This window comes from Laetiporus sulphureus, assembly GCF_001632365.1.
Source record: "Laetiporus sulphureus 93-53 unplaced genomic scaffold LAESUscaffold_1, whole genome shotgun sequence".
Lineage (NCBI taxonomy): Eukaryota > Fungi > Basidiomycota > Agaricomycetes > Polyporales > Laetiporaceae > Laetiporus > Laetiporus sulphureus.
In genome coordinates, this window is record NW_024468510.1 from 1747996 (window position 1) to 1762647 (window position 14652).

General features: G+C 55.5%; 8 protein-coding genes across 8 annotated transcripts; 3 read left to right on the top strand and 5 right to left on the bottom strand.

The window, feature by feature from the left end:
* Positions 1-724: 724 nt before the first annotated feature.
* LAESUDRAFT_614545 (carbohydrate-binding module family 48 protein) lies at positions 725-1009 on the top strand (the record flags this gene model as incomplete). The annotated part of the gene is made up of 2 exons (XM_040903195.1): positions 725-772; positions 824-1009. Coding segments are annotated over 2 exons (234 nt in total), but the record flags the coding sequence as incomplete, so codon positions are not given.
* Positions 1010-3205: 2196 nt separating this feature from the next.
* Positions 3206-4730, bottom strand: LAESUDRAFT_639859 (uncharacterized protein; the record flags this gene model as incomplete). Its single annotated transcript, XM_040903564.1, has 3 exons — positions 3206-3655; positions 3715-3996; positions 4056-4730. 3 exons carry the CDS (start codon positions 4728-4730, stop codon positions 3206-3208), a joined length of 1407 nt encoding a protein of 468 aa, XP_040770661.1.
* Positions 4300-7028, bottom strand: LAESUDRAFT_31317 (uncharacterized protein). Its single transcript, XM_040901966.1, has one exon. It carries the CDS (start codon positions 6935-6937, stop codon positions 4670-4672), a length of 2268 nt encoding a protein of 755 aa, XP_040770662.1. The 5' UTR covers positions 6938-7028; the 3' UTR covers positions 4300-4669.
* A 197-nt stretch (positions 7029-7225) lies between these two features.
* Positions 7226-8812, bottom strand: LAESUDRAFT_733646 (uncharacterized protein; the record flags this gene model as incomplete). Its single annotated transcript, XM_040910436.1, has 7 exons — positions 7226-7420; positions 7473-7556; positions 7618-7866; positions 7917-8057; positions 8114-8374; positions 8424-8578; positions 8749-8812. The coding sequence occupies 7 exons, from the start codon at positions 8810-8812 to the stop codon at positions 7226-7228; spliced, it is 1149 nt and encodes a 382-aa protein (XP_040770663.1).
* Positions 8813-8921: 109 nt separating this feature from the next.
* Positions 8922-10396, top strand: LAESUDRAFT_719469 (uncharacterized protein). The gene is made up of 3 exons (XM_040907634.1): positions 8922-9165; positions 9276-9336; positions 9389-10396. The coding sequence occupies exons 1-3, from the start codon at positions 8980-8982 to the stop codon at positions 10264-10266; spliced, it is 1125 nt and encodes a 374-aa protein (XP_040770664.1). The 5' UTR covers positions 8922-8979; the 3' UTR covers positions 10267-10396.
* On the bottom strand, positions 10348-11076 carry LAESUDRAFT_719471 (bola-like protein). Its single transcript, XM_040907635.1, has 4 exons — positions 10879-11076; positions 10694-10821; positions 10590-10638; positions 10348-10535 (listed from the first exon to the last, which is right to left on the bottom strand). The coding sequence occupies exons 1-3, from the start codon at positions 11060-11062 to the stop codon at positions 10618-10620; spliced, it is 333 nt and encodes a 110-aa protein (XP_040770665.1). The 5' UTR covers positions 11063-11076; the 3' UTR covers positions 10348-10535; positions 10590-10617.
* Positions 11077-11210: 134 nt separating this feature from the next.
* On the top strand, positions 11211-12885 carry LAESUDRAFT_754156 (COX15-CtaA-domain-containing protein; the record flags this gene model as incomplete). The annotated part of the gene is made up of 4 exons (XM_040911853.1): positions 11211-11728; positions 11791-12287; positions 12340-12527; positions 12586-12885. 4 exons carry the CDS (start codon positions 11211-11213, stop codon positions 12883-12885), a joined length of 1503 nt encoding a protein of 500 aa, XP_040770666.1.
* A 128-nt stretch (positions 12886-13013) lies between these two features.
* LAESUDRAFT_733649 (20S proteasome subunit) lies at positions 13014-14158 on the bottom strand (the record flags this gene model as incomplete). Its single annotated transcript, XM_040910437.1, has 6 exons — positions 13014-13330; positions 13395-13595; positions 13649-13737; positions 13789-13892; positions 13954-14100; positions 14156-14158. 6 exons carry the CDS (start codon positions 14156-14158, stop codon positions 13014-13016), a joined length of 861 nt encoding a protein of 286 aa, XP_040770667.1.
* Between the last annotated feature and the right edge of the window lie 494 nt (positions 14159-14652).

Sequence of the window (14652 nt, forward strand, 5' to 3'; positions counted from 1 at the left end):
TACCATGAGTGTGAATGTAATAGAAGATTTCAGAGCACAGGCAGGGGACGAGGTTCGTACTCGATGTATGGCCCGAGCGTCTGAATGCAAGCATGGGTTCAAGGTGGACTTTGCATTCAAAGGCGCCATGTAGAATGAGTCAGCATGCGATGACGACAGAATAAACGTTAAAACCATTCGTCCGGAAGAATTGGTGAACCCAAAATACCGCGCGCTGCAGCGAGCAGTAAGATAGGCTCCTGCGGTAGCGCATGCGTCCGGAAGAGGGGATTAGAGCGCCGCGCGCTGAATTGAATTGCGCGTAGTCACGTACCCAGCCGACATCCGGTGGTATATAAGACGTCTTCCCCCCGTTTGAATACGCGCTGCTCCTCCTCCTGTCTCTTATCGCCCGATTGTGATCTCGCAACGTAAGCGATTCACTTGCCGGTGATCGACAGGATCTCGGCCGAGCCCAGCCGCCCGTACCTCCTCACATCATTCATTCGCGCCCGCCCATCGCTCTCCTCTCTCGACGTTGACGTGGTCTCTTCCCAGTCTAATCCTGTACCACTAGATTCCCCCAGGCGCTGTGCTAGCCCTTTGTTTCTCTCTTTCCACCTCCTACTGTATCTGTATCGTCCTACAGCCATGACTACCTCAGATCTGCACGCTGCCGTCTTTTCATGGTACGCCCCTCCCAGCTCACCGCATCTCGAAGCTGTACTCACCCACCCACCGCAGGCCCCATACCGATGCCCAGTCGGTCGTCCTGACGGGCTCCTTTGATGCGGTACGTGCGACATCGCCCTATCGCACTCCAGCCTGACTAACGCCGCCGCAGTGGACCGCCTCCTGCCACCTCACCAAAACAACCACAGGCTTCAGCGGCACCGCCCATGTGCCCTGGGGCGAGAAAACGATCTACAAGTTCATCGTCGACGGCACTTGGACTATAGCCAACGACCAGCCCACCGAGACTGACGCCAGCGGCAACGTCAACAACGTCTACGTCGCTCCCCCGCACCCCAGCGTGGCAAAGACCATCAACGGCACTGCCGCTACAGTTACTGATCCAATTGTGACCTCCACGACTGCACCGATAAAGGCCGCGACTGAGGGCGCTGCCCCCATTCACGCGGGAACGTTGGGGACCCTAGGCGCGGCTGCAGTCGCGATGTGGACGACTGAGCAGGCGCCGCAATCTCCCGTGCCTGTCCCCGAGCCAACTTTGGTACAGCCAACCCCCCTTCCAGCAAGCGAGGCGCCCACGTCTGCCCCTGTCCAGGAGCCGACATCCGCACCGCAGTCGAACCTTGCCGCCCCCGAGTTGCTCCTCTCGCCCGCCGAGACTTCCAACCCACATCTCGCTCCCGAAGTACCCGTACACGTTCTTCCGCTTGAGCCTCCCACGGTCAGCACCACCATCGCCAAGGGCGAACCGCAAGAGTTCGCAGAGACTAATGAGGCTGCTGAGGCTATCGAGCCCTCGGGGGAGTACAGCAATGACATTGAGCCGCCATCGACGCACTCGCCGAGCGGCCACGCCGGCGTGGATGGCACCGCGGAGGAGGAGCGTTCCCGCACGCCCGAGGAGGGCGCAGACGTGCGTGCGGCGATGATGAACGGCGCCACCGCGCCGACGCTCGCAGCACTGGACGCCCAGCCATCCGGAGACGCAGCGCACACGGAACATGACGCGGCGGTGATCGCGCCGACGGGCGAGGGCGAGGCGGGGGATGCCAGCACGCGCACGCTGTATGCGCCCACATCGGGCGCGGCGACCAGCACGGCTCCGAGTGCGATGCTGAGCGGGGCGGGCACGGAGACGCCCACGCCTGGGACGCCCGTGCCTGCGCCCCCCGCTACGACGAACGGCAATGCGACGCCCGCGACGCCCTCGAAGGAGAAGGCGAAGGGAGTCACATCGCCGCGTATGCGCTTCCCGTCTCTGTCCGCGTCGGCGCGCTCGATCTCGCGGCGGAGCGTCGCGAGCGACACCACGCAGACTTCGGCTACTAATACGACTGCGAACACGTCGGAGTTTGGCGCGGGCGCGGGCGCGGAGGCGGGGCCCGCGACCGCGAAGGATAGTATTCCGGAGAATGCGGCGGAGGGCGCGGCGCCGGAGAAGCCCGAGTCGCCTGCGGTGCGCGCGGTCAATGAGGGCTCGGGCGCACAGAGGAAGAAGCGGATGAGCTTCTTTGGGCGGATCAAGGAGATCTTTGAGGGTCGCCAGTGAGTGGAGCGGGACCAGGGATGATGCGCCTATGATCTGATTATGACAGTGATGACTGCGATTGATGTTGAATGTCGGAAGGGTATGGGGAGGTGGGGGGACCGACGGTATGATTCTCATGCTTATGCCAGCCTTATGTCTTACGCTCGAACTATGGGTTTCTTCCTCTCTCTCTCTCTCTTCCTCTCCATATCTCCCGATGCCTCTGTTGGCGTGTGGTTTTCTTTTTTTTTGTCCGTGCCTGTGACTTATTCCGTGTCCTCGTTGCTGTCTCCGCGATGTTACCCCCTAATTGATTCCACCGCGCGCCTCCTCTAGAGTTTTCGGTCGTTCACGCTGTACTGTAGGCTTGTATTACACTAGTGCTTATAGATATTGCGGTCGGACGTGCTCGGGCAAGGGACACAGCTCTCATCCAGTGGCTCCACAATGCCATTGCAACATTGATGCAATTCACGTCTTTCCCGTCTGACCACATACCGCGTTCAAAAATCATGCAATGTACGTGCGAGTATTACGGCCGAGGCTGCCTGTTCAGATTTTCGACATTGCGTGTGGCTGCCAGAACGAGAATTATACAGAAGGTCCATTGGAGCTGAGAATAATGGCGGAGCTGTGTCGGAGAACATCCATTTCGAGTGGTGCCGGATTTTGGGACTGTCAAAATGAGGACGTTCACTTTTAGGACACGACACTCCGAAAACATTGCACTAAGGGTAAGGTCAGGGTAATGGCCCTGACAGTAAAGATTACTTCAAAGCAAGTACTACGTTACATTTCAGCAAGAACGCGCAGACATATCATGCATGGCCGCGATCGAAGCAGGCAGGCAGGCAGGCAGGACATCATACCAGAGCAATTCCTTGAAGCAAGACACCGACAGCACAAGCAAAAAAAACAGCGCAAAACGCCCACTCTGCACGATCCGTCCGTCCGCCCTCCCACATTCCCGCTTGCTCGTATACACACGAGGAGAAGGCTCATCGCTCATCGCCCACCCTTCTTCTCCACCTTCCACTCCTTGAATATCCCGTCCAGGCTTTTGTACAGCAAGTGCGACGGGAGCGATCGGATAACATCGCCCGCGCGTTCCTCCACCTCATGTTTCCCGTTCCCGGGGTCAGCACGCTTCGCATATTCGACCGCGATCCTAAAGATGGCCAGCACGGCAAGCGATACGTGCGTCTGCTGCGCGCCGTGCGCAGCGCCCGGCGACAGAGCGCCGAGCAGCGGGCCCGCGACGTGTGGCTGCGCGAGCGCGGGCGTCGGTGCGGGGTGTGCGGGCCCCGAGCGCTCTCCGCGCACGAGCCGAAGGAGGATCTCGAGGATGTTGTCCGTCTCGGTCATGTGTGTGCGCAGGAAGCGTTGTCGTTCGCTCGTCTGCCCTACATTCGAGTTCTGCGCCCACGCCTCGAGGATCGTCCAAATCGTCGGTGCCTTTCATGGGCCTCCAAGTCAGGATGTTTGCGATAGCACTGAGGACGAGATATGCGTACCGGATCGGGATCGACGACCTCGATCTTCTTTTCCCAGCCTTCGGCTGCGTCGCCAGCTACCCAGAACATTCGTCCGAACATGCTTTTCAGCCATTCCTGCACGTCGCCGGTCTTCACCCAGCGCGGTTCGGAGAAGGGGCGGTCTCGGTCGAGGTAGGCAATCAGGGTCATCTTCGATGGAAGCGCGACTTTGGAGAAAGGAGGGACAGTGGGGTCTGCCTCTGGAATTTCTGGCATTTCAAGAGGGATATAAGAGGCTGTCGTTTCCGAGTAGGTCTCCATCTAAAGTTATTGACATTCTTCAGTCCGAATTTGGATTGTTCAACGGTGATTATACTCACGAGTATACCCTTGTAGGTTGTAGCGTCCTCCTTATCGACATTCATGAGAACCTCGATACGGCCGTCTGCCCTAATGACCTTCAGCTTGTCGACGATTTCCGCATCGATAACCATTCTCCGCGTTCCTGAAGCGTAAGCGACAGAGAGACGGTTTGCTGATGCGGTCTTGCCAAGCTTTCCGGCAGCTTGAACATTGGACGGCTCGCCGTAAGCGGAAGAGTCAACCGCATTACCTGCGGCAGCGTCAGATTCATTTTGCTCGTCCTGAGGCTCTTCAAGCTGCGTAGGCTCCTGCAGGAGTTGGTTGACATCGTGCTGCTCTTCCTCATCAATGACAGCGGCATTGAACGACGCGTAAGCGAGGTCCTTGTTGCCCGTATCGGGCACTGTAGAAGCGATGGAGTCTTCCGCCTGCAACGGCTTTGCATGTGTGCTGTTTGTAACGGGGGCCTGAACGTCGCCATTGGATGAAGTGTGAGCAGATGCAACAGGAGGAGAAGCCAAAGGAGCAGCAGAAACATCAGGAACAGCAGACGATTCGGCAGGCGCAGAGAGGTAAGCGTTCTGATTGCTGTCGGAGTCAGCCTCGGGCACGGCTTGACCAGCGGGTCCAGCTACCGAACCACTCTCGTAGTGAGGGGTGCCCCCTGCTGCAGCATCTGGAACATCGGCCATAGAAGGATGCTCTGAGGTGTTGACACCTTCAGCGCCGTTGGGATTAACGAGCAGCTCAGCATGTCCCGCAGTCGAGGCGCTTTGGTCATGCTGCTCATCAACAGAGCCATGGGCATCCTCATCACCCAGCGTATGATACTCGTCCTGACCCTCCCCTTGCACGCCATCATATCCATTGCCTTCTTGAGAAAACGTGTATCAGTGGCGCGAACGCATTCGTTCGAACGAGGTGCGCGTTCGCAGGTGCACGAGCTCGATCGAGGAGTAGGAGGCTTACCAAATTCACCCTCGGCATCAGCATCGTGGTACTGTTCTGCCCCGTTTGCATTATCATGATCCCCTTCCTCTCCTTCTCCTTCCTCACCGCCGATGGCAGCCATCAGCCAGTCCGCTTCGCTAGTCGTCTCCGCTACGCTAGGAGCGACACTGTCACGGCCAACGGCGGTATCAGTCCCATCATAATCCATGCTAGGAGCCACACTAGCATCGGCATGCTCATTTGCCATATCAGACGAGTGAGGAGGCGGGGGAGGGGGGCCGCGACCATCTTCCACGTCGCCATCATCATCCTCCAGCTTTTTACGCTTCCCCTTCCTCGTAGTAGAGGACTGGCCAAGAGAATAAGAGGTTTGGGAAGGAATCGGATGAGAATCATCAGCAGTCACGGGCGTGTGGAAATAAATGCGGATGCGAGAAGGCGGGGGCGGCAAAAGAGCGATCGGCTCCGTCTTTACGGGGGCACCTTCAGCAGCGGGCGGCACCTCCCCTACAGCTGTTGCTGTAACAGTAGCATCACTGCCGCTTGGAATAGCCTCAGATTTGGCAGGAGACGCGGGAGTCTGAGGGTTAGAAGCACTGTCAGATGGAACAGCAGACTCGGTCTTCTCCTTCTTGACCGTCACATCCGTAGACTCCGATTTGGAGACACCCCAGCTCCAAGACAGCTCCGGCATCTCCAGCCCAATAATCTTGAAATCTGTCAGTGTCCGCCTATTCTCATCTTTCTTACCAGTGGAGAATCCTGCGGACATTGCATTGACATTGTCTCTGCTGCTATGCGCAGGACCCGAATCATGACGACTTCCCCTGCTGGACTGGGAGAAGCTCTGATTGCGACCACGGAAGGAGTTATTCTGATAGTTGTGCTGATGGTGGTGGTGTTGCTGCTGATGCTGTTGCTGGTAGCCGTGCGAGTATCCTTGACCTCCAGCATTGAACGACCCACCTCGCCGATTGTCTCTATTCCCAAATCCCCTGGTGGGACCGTGTCCTCTGAAGCTTCCTCCACTCTGTATCATCCCCCCTCCTCGACCACCCAGGTTGTTGTAACTTCCTCTGCCACGATTACCACCTCTGTTCATTCCCATCGGCGCACCTCTGCCTCTTCCGCCCATATTGTTCCCACCGCGTCCCCCACCATAACCGCCCCGACCACCTCCCATCTGCATCTGACTCATTACCGGTCCTCCTCCGCGACCAAAACCTTGCCCTTGATTCTGATTGAACATGTTCATGCCTCCGCCTTGTTGCATGGGCGGAGGTGGGGGAGGCTGAAACTGAGGCTGGGGAGGAGGAGGGCCACGGTGCTGACTAGGGCCATCGAACCGCTGGCGCTTGGCAGGCGGAAGTTGCTGAGGCGAGGCGTGATGAATGTTGCGATTGTTGGGCCTTTGCTGCTGCTGCTGCTGGGGATGATAAAACTGTTGCTGCTGTTGTTGCTGGAATGGCTGGGGAGCGACTTGTGGCTGATATGGCGTCTGAGGAACTTGCTGTGGCGCAGGACCGCCCTGAGGAACGTAAGGCTGTTGATAAGCTCCTGCTTGTGGTTGATACGGATTGTAAGCTGGCTGAGGAGGGGGAGGAGGGGGAGGCTGTACGACGGGTGGAGGCGGTTGGAAGTGCGGTTGAGGCTGTCTTTGCTGCTGCTGCCAAGCCAAATTTTGCTGGTTTCCATATCCATAGTTCGCAAACAAAGCAGATTGCTCAGCGGTGGGTCGCGGAGCAGTAGCGGGTTGCGCATGCTGCGCGGCGGTCCACTGCGGATTATAGGTACCAACAGTGGGCGCCTGGACGTGTTGCGCCGCTGCTGCCGCCGTCCAATAAGCAGCGTAGTCTGGCTGAGTGGGCTGAGGAGGAGGAGGACCAGGTGGTAGAGGTGGTTGCTGCGGGGTGTATGCCGCCGTCGGGACGAAAGGATTCTTGTTCATGATCGTGAGACTCTACGGAATAGATTTGAAAAGTAGAAGAAGTCGTCGTCAAAAGCTCGAAAAGCAGAAAGCAGGAATGATGGCGGCCAGGTACTGCGATTTGCTCGCAGTCGAGGACAAAGGCAAGCAGTCACGTCAGCACACGGAACCGGTTACACTTCGAGTCACAGTGTCACAGATGATCAGGGCCACAAAAATTGGCCGGTACAACCCGAAATGGAAGTTGGCAAAGAAAAATGTACAAAATAGGTGAACAATGCACCAAACAGAAAAAATGACAAGACTAGATTATGTATCGTCACCAGATATTTCCTCGGATATCTTCTTCGGCTTTTTACGCTTTTTGCCCTCGTCCATCGCGTTCGCAGACTCTCTTTCTCTTCGTCGTTTCCTCTTCTCCTCGACAGTTGGGGCTGCAGTCTCCACAGGTGCAACGAAAGCCTCTGCACGCTTGGCGCGTCGTTCTTCGGTGGCCTGCTCTTGCTGCGAAGGTGTGAGATGGCATTAACAGATCATCTTATATAGAGTACAATACCTTTTCTTTCCGTTTGCGCTCTTCTTGCTCTTGTTTCTCGTGAGCTTGGAGGAAGTACTCTCCCGACTCCAATTGCAAATCCATCTGCAGATCGATGCTTAAGCTACGGATCGTGAACACACAAGGGACGAATTGCTATGCTGACCTTGCGTGGCATCTGTGGGGGTGGGAAGGGAGTATACACCTTCTTCGCTGGCTTCTCCTTGCTTCCAGGGCCAATGGGTTCCAATCCAGCAGCTTTCCGAGCCTCATTCTTCTCTTGCAACTGCTCATTCTTCTTCGCAGTCTTCTCGGACGTCCTGAGATGACGTTTGCGGAATTTAGGCAAGAAGCGATCCCAGGACTCGCTTGCAAGTTGAGGGTCCTTAGCGAGTTCACGTTTGATCATGAACTCCTGGAGACAGTATGAACAGTGCCAATGGATCACAATCTCTGAAATCTCACCTTGATCCGGTATATTGGGTGAATATTTTTCATGCAGTCTAACACAATGTTTCGTACTTCCTTGAGGCCCTTGTATGGACCCATAGCACTGACGGTGGTACCTTGCACTAGGACGTAGCATTGAGTCAACAGCTCGATAGCCTGAAGCCGTAGTTTGTCATGAGTCTGTTAAAAGGAGAACTGACAAGTTAGCACACCTTCAGAGTGCTACCATCCGGCCCTATAATTCTTTGTCGCCGCTTCACGAATCGCTCCTTATTCCGTACGATATTGCCGATCTTGATAATGTCGCAAGCCACATCATCGTCCAGAATCTTCGCCGCTTGGCCAACGGCAACGCCACGAGCCAAAAGTTTGATCATGTCGCGGGCTTTCAAAATAACATAGGGATCATATGTCTTCCTGGTCGTGCGCACTGACATGGATCCATGAATAAGGTCCAGCGTGCAAGCGATATCCTGCGCGCCCGGTCAGCCTATACACATGTTCAGAGTCTGAATCCCGTACATGTGCATCCAGCGCTTGAGTTACCGCACTCCAAACCTCTCGCAGGTATTTCTCCCGGTATTTAGGAAACAGCGTGGCGAAAGAGGACTCCTCCGTGAAGGTGCCTCCCTTGTTGTCTTCTTTCCCAAAGGGCTGTACGGCCCACTGCGCCAGGTCTTAGGAGAGTAGATCTAAAATGTCAAGTAGCCTGCTTACACTGCCAGGGGCATGAGAGAGTGTATGGCTGAGAACTGGGACGGCAGGGCTCACTGGTTGATGTCATCTGTATCCCAAGCTGTTCGCGAGGTGAGACGTTGCAGCAGATGCAAACTTGATAAAGACATACGCTTCTCCTTGTCATGCTTTCTGCTCTTCTTAATAGTTGGCCGTGTGCCAGCTGAGTCGGTCATAGTTGAGGTGGGTAACAGATTTGAGGTACAAGTCGGATTGAAGCTGCAGTGTGCGTGACAAGCAGCCATAACAGAACGTGACATTTGATGCCTGCACGTCTGAAAGCGCGCCACCATCCTTTCTCTCGAGCCCTTGAAGCAAGCGTAGACTCTGCAACCACTACTCTATGGAAAACACTCTGGACATCTCGGAACCCCCTCAAGAACTACTCTCATATGATGAAACGATCTCATACGAGGAACAACTTCCTACACAAGTGCCGATCGAACCTGGTCGCCCCCAGCTCGCCGATCGCATTGGCAACACGAAAGTATATCTGCTCTCTGAGACGACTGGGACGCGGCTAGGAAAGGTGCGCTGGTAGAATGTCTCCGGGGCCGACACGCAGGAGCCTAATGAGAGAGTTGTCGGCTTGTGAATTGGTTGGGTATGGATACTCTGGGTCTGACTTCGACGGATTAGCGGAAACATGATGAGGAAGCGATAGAAGGGAATGAAGAAGGGGATGTTGAGATGGAGGAAGGTACGTTCAGTATACTTTGCCTCAGTGACAATGCGTCTGACGGTCTACTTAGACTCGCTTTACAGGGAGAACGCTATCTTCATTCGCGGGACGCCTGTATCACACCTTCCTACCCCAAGTATATTCGCATATGCTACGCATTTCGACGCCCACCCTATGGCACTCGAGTGGATCGATGACACCACCTGCATCCTCGTCTTTAACTCCAAGACAGCTGCGCGCGACGCGTTTCGTCACCTCACGAAGTCCATAGCAGAGGAGCCTTCAGCAGAGGATGGATCAATCACAGCGAAACCTATACCGGTCGCTATCTGGCCTCCGGAGGAGAGGATCAACAAGAGCTTGGGTAAGGGCGAAGGGTTGAAGGGTACTATACGAATGCGGTGGGCCACTCGTCAGGATGTCAAGAAGAGAGGGGCGAAGAAGGAGAGCGAATTCTACCGAAAATACGGGAGTAAAGCAGGAAAGAATGCTGGTGAGGAAGGTTTAGGACAGGAGGGAGAGGATGGGCGGCAAAGAAAGAGAAGAAGAGGAGACGAAGTTGACGAAGCCATTCAAAAGTCTCAGCTGGACGAAGAACTCGACGCATTCTTAAATGAGGACGAAGAACCCCAAGCACCACCGTCGCCCCCGTCCAAGATGCGTTCCGACTATCTAGGGACCTCAGGAAAGTCTCTACTTGAGCGCACGTCGGTCATGCGTGCACGACCAGAGGCGCTTGAATCACGCATGATGGCCGAGATTCCGCGGCGGGCGCGTTCACACAGGGATAATGGGCTTGATGACGGAAGGAGGCGGTCGGGAGAGCGGTATGGGCGACGGGACAGAGGTGGTGCACGCGATCGTGGTCGAACGGGTGGAGAGCGACCCAGAAAGACACAGCAGGACCTCGATGACGAGCTAGATGCGTTCTTGAGAGAAAGAGATTAGAGAATGGAATGTATCGGATCTCTTACGATTGTATTGATGTTGTAGAACACTGTGGCCCCTCCCCGCTCAGTATCGTGTATCATTGAAGTCAGATGTTCTCTGCATCGATAAATCAGATTTTAAAACCAAGCCTTAACTTTCAGCCGCTGCTTTATATGCTACAGTAGTCTGCAGAAGCAGGACTTGAAGCTTGAACACCCATATGAGTGAAAATGAGAGAGGTGCTGATCGACGCTAACTCAGCGGCACAAAGTGCATGAAGAGGAGGCCTTCTACAGCGTAGGTCTGATGCGGTTGCGAAGGAGCACTGATACCTCGCTCACATATGCGTACAAAACTACCTTGATGCGGTCACGGCGTTCTTGTTTGTAGCTAGTGAAGCACCGTATTCAGCGAATACTGTCTTGAGACCGCTGAATTTACTTGCCTGCAAGCCATGGATGCCCTCGATCTCCTTCTTGAGTGTTTCATTGACCAACCGGTGTTGCTTGATCATCGGTATTCCCTTAAATGCCTCGCTTGCGATGACTATGTGGTAGAATGTCCCACAACCTCCTGTAATTCAAGACACGAGTCAGGAAGTCCAAGGCGAGCCTCTCCGGAGAACACTACCTGAAATATCCTGTACTTCAAGCTCGGATGGGGAGAACCTCTCCGTCAGCTTGCTGTATATCGTGCGCTCTCCATCCGAGAGCCCTGATGGAGGAGGCGCAGCGTAATGTCGAAGATAGAGAGGCACGCGAGTGCGTGCGATCCGCCGAGCGAGGGCGACCGAGAACATGAAGGGCGAGCTCATGATCGAGGACCCGCTGGGCGCCTTCGTGTCGGAGGCTCGACCGCTCTCTCGTCCGCGATGTGTGCAGTTTGCCCACGGCGTACGGCCCAATCCTGCTCTTCCCGTTACTCAACGACGCACGCTGCCCACTTCGACGGCAAGGTAAGGGATGTCGCTGTTGGGAGCATGGACGCGTGGCGTCAGCTTCGGGTCGCGGTCGTTGTACGCCGCATTCCCGAGGCAGCCGTGCTTCCGAGCTCTGCACGGAACGAACATCGCGGCGAAGCCACTCCTCAGGCAAATACCTCGCAGTAGCCCCCAGACCCTCTGGACGCGTGCAAGCACATTACAGGATGCATTCCGACGTGTCAGCCTGCTAACGCAGGGGAGGAACCTGAGCCTTCGTGCAACTCGCCGGCCACCATTCGACCCTCGCTTTTTCTCAAATAACGCTGCTCAAGTAGCCCCAGAACTCCCCGTCCTGTCTCCTCCGCCCGTCGCTGGCTGGTTGATTTTCTCTTCGGTCCTCGTCTTTGCGGTTATTGTCGTCGGAGGTGTTACTCGCCTGACCGAATCTGGTTTGAGTATCACGGAGTGGCGCCCGATTACTGGTATCCTACCGCCGCTTTCGCAAGCGCAATGGAACGAGGAGTTTGAAAAGTACAAGGCTACTCCGGAGTTTAAGCTGTGCGTCATACAATGCAGTTCTGCTGTCACAGCAATTTGACTGTTCAGTGAAATGATTACAGGCTGAACCACTCCATTACCGTGGATGAGTTCAAGGACATTTTCTACATGGAATGGGGCCACCGCGTCCTCGGCCGTCTCATCGGAATTGCCTTCGTCGTCCCTTTGACGTACTTTGTTGTCCGCAAACGCCTCTCAGCATCCATGCCAAAGCAACTCTTCGGCATGGCGCTGCTCATCGGTGCGCAGGGCGTTCTCGGATGGTACATGGTCAAATCGGGTTTGGAGGACTCGCTCATGGAGATCCCGGGCGCGGTGCCGCGTGTCTCGCAGTACAGGCTGGCGGCACACCTCGGCACGGCATTCGTCCTGTATGCGGGGATGTTTTGGACAGGGCTTGCCGCGCTGTATGATTGGAGGTACGCTAAGAAGGGAAAATGGGGTGGTCTGAAGGGCGATGCGGCACAGTGGAAGACTATCCTAGAGAATCCCCATGTCAAACGATTTGCGCGATACTCTAAGGCATTGACCGCATTGGTCTTCATCACAGCGCTGTCAGGTTTGTTGCTCCACCTACTGAAGAGAGAAGTGTGACTAATATGTTTGTGTAGGAGCTTTCGTCGCTGGGCTTGATGCCGGACTGTTGTACAACGAGTTTCCGCTGATGGGCGGGCGACTTGCTCCTCCGAAAGATGAGCTGTTTTCTACAGCATATGCAAAAGCGCCCGATGGCTCAGACATCTGGTGGCGAAACATTTTCGAAAACCCCACGACGGTCCAATTCGACCACCGCTGCCTGGTATGACCTTTTGAGAATAACGCTTTCGTACGATGTTTCTGATGGACCGTTCCCGCAGGCCATTACAACCTATGCAGCTACATGGTGGCTGTACGCCATGACGCGCAAGCCTGCTCTGCGCGCTGTGCTTCCGCCTCTCGCAAGGCGTATGGCGATCTCGGCCTTTGCAATGGCAAATATCCAGGTGCTCCTCGGTATCTCGACACTTCTGTACCTCGTGCCCATCCCTCTCGCTGCTGCACATCAAGCAGGCAGTGTCCTGCTGCTAACAACGATGGTGCAACTGTTATTGGCGCTCAGACGACCTGGCGCTGCCGCGCGAATGTGGAGGCAGGCATTGCAGGCGAATGGGAAGTAGTCCTGAGTCCGAGGCAGATGCTGTGTGGTATTGTAGATAAGGTATCTATCCCCCCTGCTCATGAGCCATCGATCGTACTCGAAAATATGAATTGAGTCCGGCGATACAAGCACATGGAAACACACAAACTACTCTGCCATTTGTACATCTTCATCTCCCCCGGCTGGTGGCTGTGCGGCACCGTCTGCTGCAGGCGCCTCCGCCTCCGTTGCCGTTGCGGACGGGGGCTCCTCGCCGTGGGTCTTGGGCTGCATACTGTCCAAGTATACCTGGATCGGCTCGCCCTCCAGAATGCGGAATGTGCCTTCTGGAGGGACGTCTTTCTCGTGCGCGCCGGCAGGCCCGACGATGCCGATGGACGTGTTGCTGATCGTGAGCTCCTTGTCCTGCTGGAGTGTCTCACGGAGCGCGTGCAGACCGTGCCGGATGAGGTCTTCCAGATCGCCTGATAGTGAGATGACCGCGTGAGCGACGTGCAGCTGCGGAATGAGAAGGGAAGATCGGCGTACAATCCATGAAGCTCTCGAAGTGCCTCTCGAGATATGTTTTTGCGCTCTGGCTCCGTGCACCGATGGACATGGCATAGTATTCGTATGAGTTTCCGGACGGAGAAAACTCGTACAAATGAGGGCCATTCTTGTCTTGTCCGACCACAAGGAAGCCCACTCCGTATGGACGTCGGCCATATTCTTGGGTATTAACTTGTGCCTCTAGAACATCAACATCAGAGCAGGATGAGAAGTGGCCAGAGGCAATAACGAACTGTCGGCGATGGAAAAGACGAGACGGTTTACGGGAATCGGGCGGTTGAATACCATGCGTGAGGACATGGCTTGTTGCCGCATGAAGTTGCTGTCGACGCGCATATGAGTGCAGGTCCAGTACAACGTCGCAAAGACTTACCTCAGAACGCGAGCATCGGATGTGAGGCCAGCGATCCCAATGCCGACGTGATCGTCTATTCGGTACATCTTCTGCTGGTACGACGCGAGCTCTCCAAGCGAACGCTGCACGAAACCGCGAACGAATGTGCATAGAATTTTGCAAGTTTTACGCGTAGGCACACACCTTCAATGCCAGAAGAATGGAGTGCGTCTTCGATCGCAGCCCTACGACTGCAGAACCCTGCTTCACTGCTTCAGAGGCATACTCGACCTGGTGCAGCCGTCCCTGCGGCGAGAACACGACGTTATCCGAGTCGTAGGTATTTCTAAACTGTCTCGATGCATATGTTGAGTCTACAATGCCATCGGCGACGCAGACGACTCACCATGTCGAGAAGATGAGAGTGTGGTCAAGCAGGCAGAGTGACGCGTCTCGAGTACACGAGTGGGCGACGCGCAATGGCTGCCAAAAGCGGCAGTCGTGATCGCGATGCTCGTGACTTGCCAACGACACGCGACCGTGGCCACAACTCCTTTCTCTCCCAGCGTCTACTCTCCTCTGGACCTCTGCTTGCCTCTGAGCATCAGCAGTCTGCATGCTTGACTTCTGGCTTGCATCTGTGATGTGCGAGGACTTAACGGCCGCCTAGTAGATATGCAGTGGGCCGCTTCTGGTTGTCCTCCTTTAGGCGCGTTCTGAGTTGGCCGCTCAGGCACTCTACCGTTTCATGGGGAAAGCTGTTAGCTTGTTGATTATGTTCTGTTGCTGTTCCACGGGTCTCCTTGGATGTCCTTGCCAATAGCATCCTGCTTTGCGCACTTCACGAATGTTCTTCAAGGTTCACTGATGGACTGCCCGAACGTCGCTCCCTTCGATTCTGAC